This window comes from Anarrhichthys ocellatus, unplaced genomic scaffold (assembly GCF_004355925.1).
Source record: "Anarrhichthys ocellatus isolate YVR2014 unplaced genomic scaffold, GSC_Weel_1.0 scaffold90, whole genome shotgun sequence".
NCBI classification, from domain to species: domain Eukaryota; kingdom Metazoa; phylum Chordata; class Actinopteri; order Perciformes; family Anarhichadidae; genus Anarrhichthys; species Anarrhichthys ocellatus.
The window spans coordinates 691,609-712,427 of NW_022280120.1; the positions used below are offsets into that span (position 1 = coordinate 691,609).

The 20,819-nt window shown below is 41.3% G+C and overlaps 1 protein-coding gene across 2 annotated transcripts in view; it reads right to left on the reverse strand.

Annotated features, from left to right (window-relative positions):
• Positions 1 to 261: 261 nt before the first annotated feature.
• The window catches only part of phf2 (PHD finger protein 2), a 30,596-nt gene continuing 10,038 nt past the window's right edge, over positions 262 to 20,819 (reverse strand). The window contains exons 5-22 of one of the 2 annotated variants that reach the window (XM_031875378.1): positions 18,750 to 18,891; positions 18,468 to 18,654; positions 17,676 to 17,838; positions 15,100 to 15,187; positions 14,655 to 14,761; positions 13,423 to 13,514; positions 13,240 to 13,329; positions 11,831 to 12,187; positions 11,530 to 11,646; positions 9,823 to 9,938; positions 9,430 to 9,608; positions 8,347 to 8,414; positions 6,985 to 7,151; positions 5,867 to 6,165; positions 4,948 to 5,043; positions 4,748 to 4,857; positions 4,350 to 4,665; positions 262 to 2,473 (exon numbers count right to left, since the gene is read on the reverse strand). In XM_031875378.1, coding sequence (XP_031731238.1) covers positions 2,385 to 2,473; positions 4,350 to 4,665; positions 4,748 to 4,857; positions 4,948 to 5,043; positions 5,867 to 6,165; positions 6,985 to 7,151; positions 8,347 to 8,414; positions 9,430 to 9,608; positions 9,823 to 9,938; positions 11,530 to 11,646; positions 11,831 to 12,187; positions 13,240 to 13,329; positions 13,423 to 13,514; positions 14,655 to 14,761; positions 15,100 to 15,187; positions 17,676 to 17,838; positions 18,468 to 18,654; positions 18,750 to 18,891 — 2,783 coding nt within the window. In that variant the 3' untranslated portion in view covers positions 262 to 2,384. Of the gene's footprint in view, positions 2,474 to 4,349; positions 4,666 to 4,747; positions 4,858 to 4,947; positions 5,044 to 5,866; positions 6,166 to 6,984; positions 7,155 to 8,346; positions 8,415 to 9,429; positions 9,609 to 9,822; positions 9,939 to 11,529; positions 11,647 to 11,830; positions 12,188 to 13,239; positions 13,330 to 13,422; positions 13,515 to 14,654; positions 14,762 to 15,099; positions 15,188 to 17,675; positions 17,839 to 18,467; positions 18,655 to 18,749; positions 18,892 to 20,819 lie in introns of both variants that reach the window. The other variant, XM_031875377.1, reaches the window with a different exon arrangement.

The window sequence follows — 20,819 nt, forward strand, 5'->3', positions numbered from 1 at the left end:
TATATATATATATATTTATATATTTATATTGAGCCTATGGCTCAATAAAGAGTTGACTACTTGAGAGCACTTTTAAGGTTAATACATTTTTAATGGTGTTGACTTTGGCTTGCTTTTAATTAATTACTCGGCCGAAGCAGCTGCTTGAGAATCAAAGTCAAAGTGAGTCCAGAAGCCGCTCGCGCTCATGTTTTTTGTAAATGAAAAAGCTGTTTGTAATGAGTGTGATTAGATGCGACTTCAAAGCACGACACCATGTGAAACGGGAGGAAACAAGCAGACATGTTTAGTCGTCACACAGAGTGGGAGAGGAACACATTACACGGGAGGGCTGCTGTTTTCTCCACAGTCACTGTATTGCAAAAGTAAACAAGGCGGACAGTCATATCATCAACAATATGCTCGCGCTCCTCGGAATTTTACCATTTCTTCGATGTCTTTTAAAAAAAAAAAGAATAGGTGAGCCGTGACCTCGAACAGAATCGTCTAAATACAGAAAAATATAGATTCGGGTCAGAAAGGGTTGTAAATACTTACTTGTAGTACTGCGAATAACAGTGAGGGAAGACGGCTACGACAGGTCGCGTTCACTGCCCTGGCACAGGTCGGACATAGAAAAATAAACCACAACAAAGCAACACACGTATATTGTACAAAATAAAAACCTGAAAACTGACAGTTTGATCGGAGCGCATTTCACTGGGAGAAGTGGACGCGTGGTTCACTAAATGTCCTGACCAAATCAAACGGTGTGATGGAGGCGTGAACGCAGCTGCTTAGAACTATAATATTAATAATAATAATAACAAATGTTTCCCATGACATTGAGTGAAGACAGAATGGAGATTAAAAAAAATCTTTGCTAATGTAGATTCGAGTGTGTAAAATGTTCCAAACACACACACATCCCAAGAACAAAAAAGGGTCATTTCACAAGTTGATGAAATATTCAAAAACAGAACAAAAACCTCTTTAAGAATTGTACAAGTATAAAAAAGCTACAAACATTAATAAATTACATCACTGACACATAAACACTTCACAAGGTGCTAGTAAAATAATTCCGAAAACCCTTCAGGCTACTAGAACTGGAACAAGAGGCTGGTCAGAGAAACTTTAAGTGTTTTTTTTGTTGTGTTTTTTCTTTTGTATAATTTTTTCCCTCAAAGCTCCGTCTCTTGTTCAAACAGAATCACAATACAATTAGCTTTGCGTATGTAAGGCCATATGACAATAAAATGTAACATTGCTTCCGTTGTTTTCCAGGCAACACCTTAGAAATAAAAAGTTCTAAATGAATCTCTGCTGTTTGACAAAAAATAAAAAATAGAACAAAAGTTGAAAAATCAGGACTATACTGTCGATCCATATATATATTTGTATTAATTTATTCATAATTAGCAAAAAACGGTAAAAATGTAGAATTAAGCCTTAAGGAGAAAGGATAGAAAAAGGCTATGTACAAGCTACATTCTATATACTGTACTGTGTGAAGACGTAGAGACGCAGAGATGAGTCGAGGTGGTCGGTGCTGCCTGTGAAAGCAAAGGAAGAGAGAAAGTATCCCCATGTAACTGCAGACCTGACATGGATGAGGCTTATCATTGGCCACAGGTCCCACGTAGTGTCACACATCCTATGCTGGTTCAAACACAATCAGTCCCATGCTAGCTGCTGCGGTTCCATACACAGCGCTCCACTCCTCATTCACTTTGTGCTTTACAGTTCTTCCTCCAAGTCTCACTTCCTATCTATGAACTCAACACGAATAAATAAATATCGCCGCTGATAGTGCTCTGCAAACCCAAGTGTTAACACAAAGAGAGAAAAGCTCAAGTTGACTCCAGTCAAAAAAAAAAAAGCGCGCCCAGCTACGCACAGACAATGTTGGCTGGGAGGGAAGGAGTTTTTTTAATTTATTTTTTATTCCCATGTCAACTCGTTGATCATCCAGCGTGGCAATGATAAGCTGCATCCATATAGTAGGAACTAATGTGTAAAATCCCCCAACCCTGACCCAAGCGGAGCATGCAACTGAATACATGCAAGGGATACTTTCACACATCTTGGAATGACTGCAACGTACTTCTACTTCATGTTTCAGCGACCCCTGATAAACTGACAGCTGTAGTAAAATGAGACATGTTCTCTTAAAAAATATTTATAGTAGGTTATGTACACTTTAATATCTGAAAGTTATAAAGTATAAGTAGAGGCAAAAACCTATCTGAGTGATGTTCTTCTTAGAAATTGAAAAATGCATGATTTTCTTGATGTTTTTTTTTTTTTTTTTTCCCATTGTTGGCTTTAATCAGTGAACAGGGGGTGAGGTTGGGATGGGACCCAGCTCATGAGTTCCCAGTCCTACAGCGGTCTGCTGCATGCTACAGGAGGAGCTTTCCATTTCGATGGATCTTTAAAATCTTTCCAAGTCTCTGTTTGGCTGTCGCCATGCCTTTCTTTAGCCGCTTAGCTGCGAAGAGAACAAGAGAAGAGTGTTAGTGTTCCGCTGCAGTAGTAACTTACAACTTGTTTTATTTGTTATATAAAGTCCCTCCTCCCTTATGAAGCCAAGTAATACATAAGTCAGCGTTGACCTTATACGGGACATGAACAGCGGCCTCCTGGGTGAACGTCCTGTGTTTGCTTGACCAACCCATCCACTCTGATCTCCTCCTGACACCGAGTATGATCAAACATGTATTTGTGCTACGTCCAAAACAAACGTGATCGGGGAGAAAATATGCTCCCGAAACGTCAATGACAGCACTGTTTCGTTGAATGGGAATGTCATTTTGAGGAGCTCGCTAGCTCGGAGTCTTCTTCTTCCCTGCCTTCATACTGGAGCACGGGTTTGTTTATTAGCTCAATAATGCAACCAACTGTCGGTCAGTGGAATAACGTCAAAATTGGCAGGAATGCGTAAGTGCTATTAACATTGTTCCACAGCGCCTCTCGTGGTCAAAAAAACGCCACAGGGAATCTTTAAGCTAAAACACATCATTTGTGTTGCCAGTACAGGTCTGTCATTTTCCCAGATGAGTTAATATTCCTTTTAATTAAGAGGAAGTTTGTTGTCATTTCATGTTTGATTATGAATACAGATACATGTCATGTAAAAATGCATTTATTAGACGCTTTAACCGGTCAGTCCATGCACATTCAGATCAGGATCAGAGGCTTGAAAACAAGGTGCATTTATCTGAAGGGTTGTGTTTTCTGCATCCAATCATTTACACATCTGCAGTTCATATAGTAACTGTCTAACAAGATCCATTTGCTTTAGCAGCAGCTGCTGAACCAAACTGTTTACTGACATGGAATGAGTAATAGTCTTTGATTGTACGAGCCTGTGATTCCCTGGACATTTCCTGAGACGAATGTTCTATAGGGACAATAAGGGAAATAAATATTTTCCTTGAAAGAGCCGCTCCATTTGATCCCAAGTAATACTTCATTATACTTTCGCAATACTTTTACACAAAACTAAATATTACATGTCGAAAAAGTGACGTAATGCTTTTGATTGTTCTGAACTTCAATAAAGCTCATGAAGGCATCAGCCAATCATGTAGTCCAAGCATAGACCACAACTCAGAGGCTCCGTGGTTCGAAACCAAGACGACAAATTTGACTTCTCCCTTTCAACCTAGCAGACCAGATCCAAAACATTTCTCCGTTCTGTTCTTACCCTTCACAATAAAAGCCCTAGACCCAGCAGCAAATTCTCCTCCCTGCAGCTATGAGTATGTTTTGATGTGAAAAGTATTTTGCATTTTCGTGTTGTTTATTCGCCACGTCCCCGGTGTGTAAAGGTCTTGAGAGTCTACTGCCTAATATTTGCTGATTAGTACTAAACACACAGTGTAGCTGAGGCTGATGGAAAAGCCATTAGTTTTGTTACTTAGTCTCAAACCACAGACATTTGACCTAATGGTGGCCTAGATGACAAGTCACGGCATCACCAGAGTATTTACAAGTCATCATGTCGAGGACATTAACATCTCTACCAAATCTAATGACAACTCACCCAGCAGTTGTTGAGATATTTCAGTCTGGACCAAAGTGTTGGGTCTACTGTCATAAGCATATCTGCCACTAGCATTGTTAACGTGTCACATGTTGTTGTTGTTACTGTGTAGCGTAAATGAGCTGATGGCTCGACATAGACTCACGTACTCGCCAATACCCAATCCAGCATTGTCGGGCTGTATTGGAGGCAGTTCCGACACTGGTATTGGTACCAAAACCACTCGAGTTAAGCATAAGTCTCCAGCTGATTGAAGGCAGTGGTTTAAAATTCTCTTCCGCAGTCTAACCAGCCTTACGCTGCTTTCTTTACGACTCACCTTTGGCGTCTGCTGACACGGTGCGATCCCCCTTCGCCGCGCTGCTGCTGTTGGTGCTTGTTGTGTTGGTGCTGTTGTTGGGAGAAGACATCGACGGTCGCCTCTGGCTAAGAAAAACCCCTGGCGCCATGGGCTGCGGCCCCCCCGGCGACTTGACTGTTCCAGTGTTGAACTCGGGGTCCATCAGATTGCCATCTTGGGAGTCCAGATTGTGCTCCGGCGAGCTACTGTCCTGAGAGATTTTCGGAGGCTCCTCGACTACTATTGCCTTCTTTTTGGTGCTTTTCTTCTTCTTCTTAGTTTTCTGCTGCTCCTCCTAAGGACATACACTTTTTGTTGTTGGGCACTGCTTACAGGTATACTCACTGTTACGATGTGAAAATAGTGTCATGACATACCTGATGAGAGAGCTTTGCTGCGGCTGCGGCCAGACCCGTTTCTACGGAGGCCACTCGGGCTCCGTCTCTCGCCGGCCGCTCCTGTCGAGGAACCGAGGGTCCCACGCGAGCTGTGATGACATCCATATCAAAGGTTTCGAACACATTTACTCCCTAAAACTGAAAAGTCTAAAACTTACAGTACAAATGCAGGTATTTACCTGTCGGGCTGTACGGAGTGTCATCACTGCTTTTCCGTTTTTTCGATCTGGATTTGAAAACGGGATTATCCTCTTCTGACTCTAGCGAGGGGTAAACTAAAATCGAAAAGATGCAACTGATTACTAACACGTACCGACGAGAGGATGTAGGAAATGAAACATTACTAGCCAATTATTGTCACATATGTAAAGCAGAGTGTGACTCAAGTGCACTCGTTTCTGCTTTCCGTGCATCTAAAGGTTTCCAGTGACAGCATACGGGACAGCTGTGAGACAGCTGTGGACTGCCCCCTTCCCTCTGCCTGCTCACAGCCTAAATTCCATCTAAGTCGTTTAATATCGGATAATTGGATAATCAAAAAAAAGAAGAAAAGAGTGCCAGTGTGTGAGAAAAGCTCCACACTGGCCCACAGATTTCAGCCCGGGAATGTTCGTGCTACGAACAACTAATTAGATGCTAATTAGAAGTTCTAAAAGCATGTAAAATAACAATTCGCAACTCCTTAATGGCTTATTAACAAGCTGGGAGGAACCATTCAGCTGTGTTTGGACGGGGCTCACAAAGAAAACGTTTCGAAGGGGAGTGAAAAACAAATCTGAAATTGGAGCAACATGAAAGGGCGGATTTGGAAAAGGAGGCACGTAAAATAAGCACAAACCCCATCATCTTCTCCTGATGGAAAGTTCAAGGCCAAATTTAGAGCTAAAGACCCGCATGTTGATCCATCAAGGGTCGATCTGTTTTTAACTGCACCTGTTAGCAGCGGTGAGGATCGGGCGTGGCAGATAATTATTTTGTCATTTGTTGGCTTAAAGAAGTAACCCTGTGACACCGCCTGATCCCAGCGAGCTCCAGTCATTTAAAGAAACATGCTACTCAAACAGAACCAAGAGGAATGAGTGGGCTTCTGGCGCTCACCGTAGTCAGAGTCCTTGAAGCACGCGTCCATGTGGTCCTGGTCGTCGTCGTAATCCAGACTCTCGATGCTGCTGCTCTTCTTGGGCTTCTTCGGGAGCCGCTTGGTGGGCCGCTTGCTGTTGCCGCCGCCGCCGCCCTTTTTGCCGGCCTGAGCGCCGTGCGAGTTGCTCTTGGACTGGCTATTGTTCTTGGACTGGCTGTTGCTCCACGGCTGCTGCAAGCTGTCTGAAGACGACAGGTTGGCCATGGACAGCATGCCCTGAATGGCCTCCTGTGTGCTGGGAGATGCAGGTGGCTGACTGTAAGTACGTCAATAAAAAATACACAACAACACAGCCATTACACAGCAGTCGGCACGCTGGCAAGAGGTGTAGAGAGAGAAAAAGGCTTTGAAGTCACCAGTTGTGCTATTGAGCGTCATTATCATTTGGAAATTGTAGAGCAAAACTGTCAAATTTAAATATCCTCCACGGACGCGTGATTACTTTAAGAGGCAGTTATGGAAATGTCTTCACGCACCTCTTAAGCTATTAGCTGCTGAGCTGCAACAAGGAGCAAAGCGACTGTCAAACACCGCTATGATGAACCACGGTTGCTTCCACACGCTCCCTCTTCAAAGCCCCCCAATTAATTTTAGAAATGAGCATCATTTCAGCCAATGTTTCTGTCTTTCTTTCACTGCTCATTTGTAGCTTTCAATGTGGTGGAAACAGACCATCAACAACCGAACCCAACAGCAAACAGCAGAAGGCGAAGGGAAGAGCCCGGGGCAACATAGCGGTTGATAGATTACGGCGTAATGAGACAAACGCTGACTTAACACAAACTGCTGACAGGACCTGCGTAAATTGTTGCTTCGGTTGCGAGTTGATTTTTCGGCTCCGAGCAAAGTTATGAAATTTAGCTTTTTCATCCAATTATATCGTCGTTGAGTGCGCCGCTTGTTTGTCAGTGGGTCGCGCCATTATGGACTCGAAAATTCATTTGCTGAGAGAGGAAAAAGAAAAAAGGGCCCCGCGGGGGCCATTCAGAGAATAACGCTGCGCATGTGCCGCAACCCAAGTGTGTGTCGGTGTGTGCTGAGGGAACAGAGTGACGTGATGGGGGGGTCAGTCTACCTGTTGGCGCTGTAGTCAATCCCGCCCACTTGCTTGCTCGCCTGCAGCAGGTCCAGAATCCCTGCAGCGCTGCCGCCCTTCTTCTTGACCTTAGAGTTGCGACTCTTCGCCTCGGGCTTGGCCTCCGTGTCGATGTGCAGAGTCTCTTCGTCTGAGGAGTCCGCGGTCTGCTTTTGGGACAAAGTGGACAGAGTACAACAGAGTGGACATGAGGAGACATTTGCAGCCAATGTTCTTGTTTTGAATGGGATTTTGTCTAGATTGGATTGGATCTCTGTTTAAGGTCCCTGTGTATTAACGTCTGATGTTTTCCTCATATAAGAAGTGGACGTAGTCACCGTGACGTCAACCACTGGTTTATGCACTTCGGTTTTGAAGCCTAGAGTTCGTCATTTTGGCCGTCGCCAACTTGGTTTTTTGACGCAAGAGGGTGGAGCTAAGTACAACTGAACGCTGAGTAAGACATTATCAGGAAATCAAAATGTTACAATTTCATGATACACTGTGAAAAGGTTAAAGTTCTAAGACAAAAACACGGATAACTCCCAGACCACACAATGCCGTGGTAGAGACCTGTCAATCACAGTAGCCCCGCCCTAAAGCATCCCCTGCTTTATGGTCTGTTTGACTCTAAATGGACCATAATTTACTAAATGAACATCATGCTGTATTGAAGAAGACTTGAAACTAGAGATTGAGACCATAAACTCATGTTTACAATGTTTACTGAGGTAATAAATCAAGAGAGAAGTAGAGTCATATTCTCATAGACTTCTATACAATCTGACTTTTAGTGGTTATTTAGTGTAACACAATTTTCTTTATTTGTACCAAGTCAAATCTTTACAAATGTAGACAAAACAAGTCAAATCACAGCTGCCACAGGACCTTGTGTCATTTGATATTCCCAAACTCATTCGCATTTAATAAAACGACCACAAAATAATAGATACACAATAAATCTGGGGCTTCTGAGGATCTGAAGTAAACTATAAGACATCTCACTAGTTAACACAATAGCATCTGGTCTGTTTCTTCTTCTTCCTCCGTAGATGCCACAGCTATTTCCTTCATCCATGTGTGGTGGTCCACAGCTTAGGGAGCTTTTTATTCTGATTCACCTGGAATTCACTTTGTACAATCTTTTTTTCTTCTTCTAAATCTGAGCTTTAAAGATGCTTTGCGGCATGTTCTTGTGCATGAAATCCTCTGGGACACGATCGTTTATCACATAAGTTCAGATGTCAAATGTTCTTGATGGGCTCTTCATGTATAAAGAGTAGTATAATCGCAGTACAACTGCTCGAATATGAGCAACTTAGCGTCACAATGTTTGGTTGTTGAGTATCATGTGGTACGTACCTTGGTCACCGAGGGTTGGAACTTTGGTTTCTTGGCTGGCTGAATGGGTTCTTTGATGTCTGACAAAACTGCAAGAAAATGCATTCACCATTAAGCAATAGGTAAAACAAAAGTTGGTGATCAAAATGATATCTTTTAATTTTTAATAGTTGGCTGGGCAGTGCTAATACAATACCTGATCTTTGGTACTTATAACAGAGCAATACATAGAGGACCAGTGTGTAATTGTTTGCAGCCACACTACTCCATCATGTTGTGGTTTTTGTTTTTTTATGTTGTGGGACCTTCGCCTCGCTCAGGGGCCATCCTTTCCATAAAAACACTACTCAGGAAGCGTTACCATGGTTTTACACTTTGCGGCTCATGTTACCGCAGTTTGTGGTCGAGAACTACGGCGACCTTCAGGTAAAAACGAGTCACCATGACGTCATCCATTGTTTTGTGGACTATGGTTTTGAAGCCTTGAGTTTGGCATTTTGGTCGCCACCATCTTGGTTTATAGCTGTCGCCATCTTGTTTATTTGCAACCAGAAGTGACACGAGAGGGTGGATCTAAGACATTTTTAGGCGACCAAAATGTTACAATTGTGAATAATGAAAACATAGTTATCATGTTAAATTCCTGCTAATAGATCCCCCCCAAATCTCACATTGGCCCTTTAAATCTACCAAAAATATATAGTACATTGTTTTGTATTGCTCAATATCGCAAATCACATATATTCACAAATACACGTGTGTTGTGTGAAGCTACGGTAGCTAATGCTAGGAGCTGCTTGTCATGCTGTTCAAGGACTCATGTCGATTTAGTTGCTATTTCTGTAACAACCTGTACGGCTGCGACGATCTTACACATGCACCTTTCGTCTATTTTTCTTGGGTGTAGCTACGTAGCTAGCTAGCTGTTTAGGAAGATGACGCCTCGACTCTTAATCTAATAATCGGACCAATTATTTAATGCTGATTGTTAACACTTTTCTAAACTCAATGCTACGGACACATTTCAGCCACCAATAATAAAAAGGGTTGAGGTTTGATACCCAGCCCTGTACGATAAACTGAAACACTACCCAGAATACTCACAGGACAGGTCTCTCTTGACGGTGTTCTTTTTCCGCCTGATGGGGAATTCGTCAATCTTCAGCTCCCCCTCATCGGAGACGTACTCGTACTCGTCTCTCACCGGCTTGGATTTGTCCTCTTTTAGGTTTTGTAATGATCCAAAAACACTTGAGTTGGTCTGAGGTTTCAGCGTCTTGGAGCTGAAAAGGAAAAGCACAGGACAATGAGGGAGTTGATGCGAGGCTCAGCCGGCCGCTCACCGTGAGAAGTCCTTGAATTGTCTCTAATGTGTCTGGTGCTGACAGCCACATAGCTCCATAATCACCATAACACACCACATGAGACGCTTAACAAGCGTCCAAAACCTTTTTCATGAAACGTTTATACGGCAAATGGCAGCCGTTCCATACGTACCTGAGCGTTTTCTTGTGCGACATGGTGAAGCTGAATCGGTCTTTATTGCCTGACAACGGTGTTCTGTCAAATTTGCACTCTTCCTCCATCTTCAGCAGGGAATCTGGTTTACTGTTCTGTAAATAGGAAGAGGAAATATAACAGATGGGCACATACGCAAATGAAATCACCATGTGTACAAAACATCTCTATAAAGGCTGTTTTCTCTAAATGAGTTGTTTCTCAGACTCTGATCCAGAAATCTCCACTTCAGCTGTTACATACTCCAGACTGTACACTTCCATTCCTCTCTATGTCTGAAGGCTTCTACTGAGGGGTTTGTTCACACATACAGAGACTATTTTATACAACATGTTATTACTAAAGACATGCAGAGAATGGATTTATTTCTTGCTCGCTGACAGTATAATCTGTCAACAAATCATCCAATGTTTAGATTTCTGTTCTAGAAATGTTTGATAAGATAATGCCTCATTTCAATAGCTAAACATACAATTTCAGAAAACTTATAAGACAAAACATATTTTCTTAATGAAAGTACTCAGCTGGGGAAGTTTCATGGTGATATCTATTAGTTTTCACTTCACATGTGTCCCTTTAACTGAAATAAGAAATATAACGTATCAAGTAAACGCACTCAGGTCAACGCCTGATATTTGACTCCAAAATGAAATAATCACAAATGTATTATCAGTAACTTTCTAATCAACTCATTTTAAAACACACAATACAAAGTAGGTTCATTTCATTCAAATAAAACCATTGCTGTTCAAACAGAAATCATCATGATGTAAATCTCCCCGGATGATATTTTCTGACCCAGTTTAAACTGAACCAAATTCACGGAGAGGAATGCAACGGCGCTGCCATAAAAGAAAATCACCACTGAGCCGACTGTGTAATTAACTGAAACCCAAGAATATGTATTTTCAAATATTCACTCCCGCAACCAGTTTGACTCCCAAATTAAAGACATGTGACGATGCCGTGTAACCTGAAGCCAACAGTTCATTTTGTCTTGTGCGTTCTTTGTACCAGACGGTGACACGGGCCTCACATGCCCTGCATACCACAGAGGAGCTGTGCACCTTTCACGGGATTCCACGGCGGTCAGGAGCGACGATGTGGCCCCCGGTGACCTCGGTAAACACCTAACAGGGGTCTCTGGCTCCATCTGCGAATGCTTGGCCTGATGTCAAGGAGCATTCCACAGCAGTCTGGCATTTCCACAAAACCAAAGCCCTGCGATGTCTTCTGTTTTACAAAAATTACACTTCTGCTCCGAAAAAGCCTCCCCTTGTTGTTCAGCAATACAACAACCTTTTTTTTTTTTAAATAAAGATGAGGGCATATGTAAATACTTAGATGCAGGGCAGAGGATATGGACGTGGCCTAATTCCATTAGGTAAACTCTGGGATTGTGGATCTTTGTGGAGCAGCTCTTGATGAGCTGCAGGCCTCAAATGTGCGACTCGGGGGCCACATCATTACTTTTGCTGATTGCTTTGAAGTGAAGTGTGCAAATCACTTTTGGATGATCCAACCTTTTTTTTTTCTTCTTTCTGCTCAACCGCTCGGCTCGTAACCCTCACCACTGTTTGAGTCTTCTTTACCAAAGGTTTATTTGAACATGTGAAGGATTGTGATATTATTTACTTTAGCCTGTAACAAGCAGCCATTCCACCGACTCGGCTGAAACGCTCTTACCTTATACTTCCATTTTGCTTCAGTCTTGCTTTTATTCTGCTCTCTGATGTCAAACTTCTCCATGTTGTTCTGCTTTGACATTTCCTTCTCCGATATACTCAGGACGTTCTTAACAGCCTGAAGAAAGACACAGTTATTAACAAAATAAGAGCGCCTGTGGGCGGCATTTACAATTCTGCAAATTGAATTGAATTTGACAAGCTGAAGGGGATGCAAAATGGCTCACGTAAAGTGAAAACTAAGGATACAAATAACAAAATAAGAACGTTTTTATTTTCCGCTAACGTTGCCATCCGCTCACCTTTGTCTTTTTCGGCTGGTCCATTTTACTCAGGATGTCTTTCGCATGGGACTCAAGTGCTGCGAAGCTGGAGGGTTTAGGAGGCGGCGGAGACGACTCTTTCACTTTCTTCGCTTTCTTCTTCCCCCCTTCCTTGACCTTGGACACCTTCGGAGGCTTGGGGGCCTTCGGCATCTTTGGGGGTTTGGGAGGCTTTGGAGGCTTGGGGGGTTTGGAAGCTTTCTTTCTGGCCTTCTCTCTGCTGGGCGAGGGGACATGGGCCGGGGAAACGGGCTCTTCAGGCTCAGAGTGGGTGGACGGGGGCTCCTCCACCGGTACCTTAATGCTGGGCTCACTCTTAATGGCTTTTGTTGCATTCTAGAAATAAAAGCACGGAATTGTGAAGTGAGCTATAGTTTTATCGGCACTCAAACCCCAACTGAGACAATTGAAGCCCCACTGATCTCCCACAGAAATCAGTTAACTGATCAAGTAGTTGAAAAATGAAAAATACATAAAAATAAAAAAATAAATAAAGACATTATTTATTTATTATTTACATCACAAAGACAAATGGACGTTTTCTTAGAGTTTTGCTGTTTTTAAAACGCGGCCCAAATTTACTTCAATTCATCAAGACTTTTCTTAATTTTTTGATTCTTCATTCACAGTGACGGCATACGGGAAAAAAGAGTTCTCAGGGTGAGCAATTGACAACCAATCTTATTGTTTTCACACCTTGCTAATGCTAAAATGCTAACGCTAGTTACAAGCATCTTTATTAAAGACTGACGATGAAGTTGTATTTGCCTCATAGGACTTGAACTTTGCTCTTTCTGTGTGGCTTTCTTACCAAACGTTTCTTTATTTCACAGTAAACTTGTTTGCTTTAATACTTTGGTGGCAGAAACCGAAGTGGCGCACCTGTTGCCTGTTGCCTGTTTCCTGTGGACCCTACTCTGTTCTCATGGACAAAATAAACCTTGCAGTTTCTAAAGCTGCAAGCAAAGTGTCCTGTGGGTGACCAAAGATTAAAGTGATGGAGTCATTCAAATAAAAAGGGTTCATCCTCCGGGGAGCATGAATGTTCTTGCAAATTACATGGATTATGTGATATAAGTGACAAGTCCTACTTTAACTCCTGCAGGGACTAATATCAAGGCATGTTTTTTACTTCACTTTGGTGCTACAACAACAGACAGGTGGACTCATCAGAATCATTAGGGAACATGAACATCCACAGTACATGGATGCAGTTATTGCAGTCTCAACAGTAGTAATTGAGAGACTCTCACGTTGCACATCCGGACAACATCACCGCCTTGATGTAAAAATGTAAACAGTCATCTCTTACTGCCACCAAAGTGCGAAAACTACCTGGAACTTTTAGAGAGCAGTTGATCACGTTTACAAAAATGAAATGAGAATACCTCTGACAGTCTGATCTCTTTGGCGAGATCCTTGATGAGCTGTGATGGTTTCATGTTCTCTGGAAGCTCGTCTTCATGTTCCAAGAGGGCCTGTTACGAGAAAACAAACAAAACTGTCATTGCTTTTCCCAGCAGCCTCGATGGACGACTGACACACACAAACACATCCCAACGTGTCCGTACCTGTTTTTTAGTCCAAGCTCTGAAGGCTCCATTGATGATTTTGGCACCGTGTATCAGGTATGGGGCTGGCTGCTTATTTGCTTTGTGTAAACCTGCAGAAAAAGAAACGCAAACGTTAATGTTGATAGTTGAAAGTCAAGGCCATTAAGTTGTGTACATGTTCAGTGCACTCGAGAGATTTACAAGATGTAACTGAACGAGTTGCTCTCAAACACAAGAACAGATGAGCTGACGACGAGACGCCATGTGAAGTTGTTGGATTCTGTCAGCTAGGTGACCGTGTGTTTGGACAGACTGTCCTGCTAGCAGAGTGAACCAGAGCTGAGCACCCAAACAGCCAGAGGACATGTAAAAGCTCTTGAGGTACACAATCAACATCTCACTCTGGATCACTGTGCATCAGCACCAATACGAAAACCTCAAATGGAAGAACAATAAGTGAGTTTTCCTCTGTGAAATAAAGCTTATCTAAAGGAATATACAGTATACTATACTGTATACTACTACTATAGCAACCAAACAACACAATGGTAACGTCACATTGCTCATGTTCAGTGTGATGTATTGCACTGAAAGTGTAGGAAATATCTCGTGGCTTAATGTTATCAATGTTATCAATAAATTGACTATTTTAATTGTTACTTTATGCAAATTAAGCTTTAATGCAGATGTGTATTTCCTCTTTAATTTCAGTTTAAAAGCACCGAACATCGAAGTAGCTCTATCAACTGAAGTGGATTTATGACCAAAACAGGAAACTATTCATAACATCGAGGAACTAAGTGAGTCTTTTTTGACCTCGAAGCTAAAAGGAAATAACGTTATATTGTGGGTTAGTGTGCATCACACACAATAGCAATCTGGCTCTAACACGCACACACATACACAGAAACGAGTGGAAACATAAACAGATTGGGCCGAGCCAGCCGAGGGGAGTTTAAACACAGGCCTGTAATGGAGCAAGTGATTCTAGCTGGGCCAAACCGTTTGAAGCTAATCATCTGTGAACTCGGCGATTTCACCGATTTAATGACTGAAATAATATTAAGAGCATCCAGCTCCTCATCTGTGCGGCAGACATGCAGCCGTGCTTCTAACAGGGTTTTTGCTTTCACGCATTCTTCTGGAGCAATGCGAGTTAAACGAGGATTTACGCTTACATTGAAATACCACAAATTAGAGCAAAAAAAGAAACAAATCTATAAATACAAGCAAGTGATTTAAGAGTTTACCTTTGAATCGCTCGAGGAGATGTCGTCCCACATACCAGCACGCCGTCTCGTAGTTGGCGAAGGGGGTGAGAGTTCTGACCTTTAGCCGCTTCTCGATTTCATACGCTCTGAGGAGGAATAAACCGAGATGTCTCAGCTAAACATCGTCACGCATTACCAACAGCTTTACTGCAACAAACTATGCAATTCACAAGGCATTTTCCAAACGCGGAGGAGTCATAAACAGATCGGTGGAATTTGGAGCTAAAACTGAAGACCTAAACGGAGAATCCAGCGGAGACTACTAAGATCAGCCAAGGACAAATATGCAACGTCTTCAAGTCACACTTCATCCCCCAAACTAGGACACGACCGTCTGCGGGAGGCATGGCGGACCACAGCAATACAGAGCAAAAGAAGGCAGCATAAAGCATGTGTGTGTGTGCTATAAGACAGGTGTCCAAACCTCATCTGCATCTCCACACTCAGGTTGTGGACGAAGTGTCCAGAGAACGCCAGGCAGTCGACCGGAGTCAGTACTGCATTTATCCAACCTGAGGAGACGATCACAGTTCAACAACCACAATCAGCTCAAACCCAGTGACTGTGAATACAAGAGATGTTCATTAATGCAACATTTGCTCATGAAATATGAAAGACAGATCTGTATTATTAGTTTCTAGTTGTTCCCTACCTTCACTTCCTACAGTGTTCTATACTCGCATTTATCATTTACCCTATCACTACTATTACACTATTATTTTTTACATATATTTATTGATTTTATACATTTAACATAATGTGCATACTTAACTGAACCTTCCCCCATATTGAACATGAATAATAATAACAACAATAATATATATTATCACTTGGAAATAAGTAAATAGCCAAACATAAAGTTAAAAAGTAATTAAGTTAATAAATAATTAATTAAAAAACACAAACAACATTTTAACAAATTCCCAAAAATCCTTTCCCAGAAGGCGTAAAAAACTCCGAGGCTTTCTTCCTCATGATCTGTGGGAGTTTCTCAAGAGCCGAACTTGATGGAAAGTTGTTCAACCAACATTATGGAAGATTTTTATTGGCTGGTGTTTTGATTGATTGATTGATTTGTCATGATGTACAGTATGGGATGGCCGTTCCTTTATACTGGGGAGCTCTCTCTTTAATATCTCTGGCTGTGTTGGACCAATGTAGACAAAGCCGTGAATCAGCGAGCAGCATTTATTTATTTATGGCGACGATTATATGTCGTACTTTGATTAGTCAGACATTTCATTTGCCATATGTTATTTGTTAGCGATATTTATTCGTTGTGCTATTTTATCCATAAACAAATCTCTCACTTGATTTTCACAACGTACAATATATTATTACTGTGACATATAATGACATATAATGTGATGGAGAATTACACCTCAACAGTTTCTGAAATCTAAAAAGACAATAAAAACCTGCATGTTATTTCCATGTTGTTAAGTATTCATAAATAATTGTAAAAATATACCATCTACAAACTAGACAAAACAAGTAAAGTATGTTAATCTCTTCAACTCTGATTTCTCTTCAATTTAGTTCATTTAAAGTAAACAGATGTATCAGTCCGTACTGTTTGCAATGAATTGATTTGTCTCTAAAAGGTCAAAATATAGTGAATAAATGTCCAAAGTGGAGTCTTTAAAAATAATTAGCGTGCCTGAGCAACAGATTTAAAGTGGTTTAAAAAACTGAAAAGAAAGCTGGATGTTTAGCATTTCTTTGCTAGAAAAACAACTTCAATGATGATTCAATTCTGAGAAATCAGCTTTTTTCCCCCAGAACTAAACATTCCCTCAAATCAAAAGGACATAATGTTAATGTTTCCTCTGCCATTTTATACACTCATACCACACTATGTTTGGACTCTCTGGGATCTCTACTACAGTTTCAAACCGTCCCGATTGGTCGGTTATAACGGACGCAGGGTCGCGGTGACGGAGCAGCATCGTCTACAGCAGTGGTTCTCAACTGGTCTGGCTGCGGGACCCACCATCACCACTTAATGAGCTTAAAGCCGCGACCCACGACGGGTATATCTATATTCAAGAAGTCTAGTAGTAGTAATGTCTCTGTGTGGTAAACAACTGCCAAATCAAATAAAGAAAGTACACATCAATTATATTTTAACAAATATTATTCTAATTTTTCAAATTTAACTGGATGGATTATAAATAATACATAGCAATACATGAATAAATGTTCTTCTCATTTCAAGTAAAATAATGGCTGGATTCAAAAATAAATTGCGTAACAAAATTCATTTTAGAAAAATTATGATCTGCAGCTTTAAATTCAGTTCATTCAGGATGAAGTGAAAAAGCCACAATATAATATTTTTTTCATTTTCTAAAAAGAGAAATTAGTGTTGGAATTCACTTTTATGACTCTGTCCAGTCAGAGTCTAATGACTCTGGTCTCTCTGGACATTTTTCTCTTTTTGTAATCGTCCTATGATTTGATTTTCACATCTCTCACTACAACAGTCCTGCTCTGCTGTCTATATCCTCGTCTCTCCCCCGTGTGTCACGGGATACTTCTCAAGTCTCTTAATTGTCGTTTCCTCGCTCCTCGCATGGTTTCCTCCATGCATCCCTTGGATGGACTAAGACGCAAGGAAAGGACGCAAGTGAGAGAAACAGGGATGCAATTAAGAGACTTGAGAAGTACCCACGGTGTGTGTACGTCCTCACAAGTCAGGAAACTTGTCAGAATGCCCATATTTGATTGGCTGAGCTGCATCAACTGACGTGATTCACAACGCATTGGTTGGTGTTTTTCCTGCACCGCTGAACAAGTGCCGTAAATGCTGGAATAATTCCGCTGCATAAAAAATGCCCTTCAGAATAAAATCGCAACTTTTTTTTTTTCAGTCAAAGGCCCGCGACCCACTGAAAACGGGTCTGCGACCCACTTTTGGGTCGCGACCCACCAGTTGAGAATCACTGGTCTACATTACTGGGTGTTCTCCTAAATCCCGGGGCCGAGTGCAGCTCTGACCTGATGGGATGAACAGCGTCTGGCCTTGCTTCAGAGTGCATTTGTAACACTTGTCCACCTGGTCAGCGAAGAACATCTCGCTGTGATTGGACGATGACCTCCAGCGCTCGTACAGAGACATGTTGGCGGAGGTGGGCTTGATGAGGAAGAAGATCTTTTCCCCCTATAAACACAGACACCGTCACGTTTTCTGACACCACCATCATCATCCTCATCATCACCACCATCATCATCATCATCATCATCATCATCATCGTGATTGTATGAGAGATTCCACATTACGTCTTGAAATAAAACCAGAGTTGTATAAACTCGGGGTGTCAGAAAATACCAATAGACTCAAGTATCGCAATATTTTGTCTCGTGATAATCTATCGATTATCAAAAACACTATTGATTTTGATCAATAGTTCAACATTTTTTTATTTACTTCATTTGTATACCTAAAGTACTTTTACTCTATTTTCTTTGATTGTTAAATCGGTTGTTCAGATCTCACAGGTCGTGCTATGGTTATGGATGCTACAGGGACAGTAATAAAAGCTCATGCAGAAAGACAACTTTTTCTGTAAGTCAGATTCCATGCTTCACATGGTGGCGTTTATACTATGACAGTTTTTCTAAATTACATTTTTTTAAATGGCAACATATATCGCCTTCCTTACAGTATCGTGATGTATTGAATCGTAACCCTGGTATTATGATACGTATCGTATGGCCAGATTCTTCTCTACACATAGCTCTAATATGACCGGGTGTTTCTCATCACATCTAACAGGAAGTGTGACAGACCTTCAGGACGTGGTACCAGACCGAGGCGCCTCCGCACTCGATGTGGAAGTCTGTGTAGCTGTCTTTGACACAGATGAGACAGTATTTGGTGACCTTTGGCTTCCCGAGGAGAGCGTCGTCGGGCCAGTAGTTTTCAACCCAAGACAACCGCCGCACGATCTGCGGACTCTCCACGATCGAATTCATCCTGTCCCAGAGAAACAGAACAAGTAAATCAGTGCCGGGGGATTTCTCTCAGACTGCCATCTTCACACGGCTAAATCTGTCACCACCAGAAACTACCTCGCGTCAGAGAACTCCAGGTTGATGACGTTTAACACTTTCTTTCTGTTTGTGCTGTAGTAATAGTCGACAAACTCCTTGAGCTTCATCTTGCCGTCCGTCTGTTTGGGGACGTCCACGACGTCGACGCCGACGTCGGGCCCTGGGACAGAGACAGTGGGACACGGTTAAACACTAACCGCCTACAAGCTAAACACTTTCCTTAAACAGGAAACTGGTGAACAACATATGTCTGCAGCAGCAGTGTGCTGTTGATGTGTAACAGGTGATGTCATCACTGAACACCAGTGCACAGGGAAAACATAGGACAGATGCGCCCCCTATTGATAAGACAATGGTATAGTTCACTTTTTGTCTCGTGTTTATTTCCCTTCTTTCAAAGGTTTTCTTCATATTTTCAAGAATGAATGAAACTGTAACTGTACAAGGAAAGAGATGTTGGTCTGTCTGAACAACACTCACCCGTGTCACAACACATCCATCCGCTCAGACAATAAACAGACACAGGCAACGCAAAAAGATCAATTCTAAATTATGGATTAATAATGTTAAAATTACAGAGAAAATATATAGTGTACTTTTATAGTAACAGAAAAAGTAAAAAACAGAAACTGAATAGTTATGAATAGACGAAGATGATGTTCCCGCTTCTATTGCTCATGCTCTTATTTTGAAAGCACTGCCCAAAATAACTTTGACCTGCTTTGTAAATGAAGACATTCTAATGGGTATTTAGAGTAATAGTAGTATAGTAGCGATAGTTGTGTATTTATAGCAGTAATAGTTATACTGGAGTAGTAGTAAAGTAAAGTAGTAAAAGTTGTTAATACATTAATAATGCACCTAATACTGTGAGTACAGCAGTAATTGTAGTAGATGTAGAGTAATACTTCAGAAGACCAGTTGTAGTACTGGTACAGTGCTAGCAGTACAACGATTGTAGCAGCAGTAGTTGTAGTAGTTGTAGTGTGATAGTACAGTAGTGTACAGCACTATTAGTGGCCACAGTAGTACTAGCTTCAATGTTGCTGTACAAGTAACGACAGCTTTAATAGAAGTGGCAGCAGTAGTAGTAGTAGAAATGGAATCCGTATTATCAGTTATCAACACAGTATCAGTAGTATTGTTAGTAGTAGTATTAGTAGTAATAAAACTAATGATAGTTTTACTACTACCACTAATTCCTGTAACATGAATAGTAACTGTTACTGTGGTAATAGTAGCAGTGATAGTAATAGTTAACCCTCTGAACCCCACAAACAGCTGGCAGGTTTGAAAAGCATGTTGTTGTTTTTTTAAATCGTCGAATAATCAAACGGCCCTTGAATGTATCATGTGTGACAAAACGCTTCATTCCGGAAAAGCAACCAAATATAAACTTAAAATAGTGATATTTCAATAATGTGTCTCATTAAAAATGTTGCTAAAAATAAACCGTTTGCAAGAACCACATCCTGTAAAAAACATTCAGAGCTGAGCCCAACAGTCACGAGACCAACACAGTGAAATCTGACTGAACTGCAGGCTGTTGACCCCGAGTACAGAAGACAAAAGAGTTTGTAAGTAGAGGTTGTAAAATGTAAATATTTCAGTTTTTTTCTTTCTTTTTTTTTTTTTTAAGCTTTGCTAAATAAATTGTCAAAGAAATTCAATTTGTGTTTTTTCTTTTTTTGTAATGATTTGTGCTATTATAACTGTGTTATAATGTATTAAAGAATATTTTTGAGTTCTCTCTACTTGTAGCCATGTTTGTGATGCTTCCATAGAGGTACAGGACAGGAATACGAGGCCACAGGGAGTAAAATTACAAAATAAAGTAGTACTAGTACAGTAGCAGCAAAAGCGGGAAATATTAGTGCCGATTACTGCAGTAACAGAGGCAGTAGAAGCAGTAGTTGAAGTAGTGCACTAGCAGCAGCAGTAGTAATAATAGTAATAGCACTATAGTTATAGTGCAGTAGTGGTAATACTGCAGTAATAGTAGTATCAGTCATAGCAGTGACAGGTGTTGTCGTAGCAGTAGTAGTTAGATAGTTACGCAGTACAAAGAAGAGTAATGGCAGCAGTAGG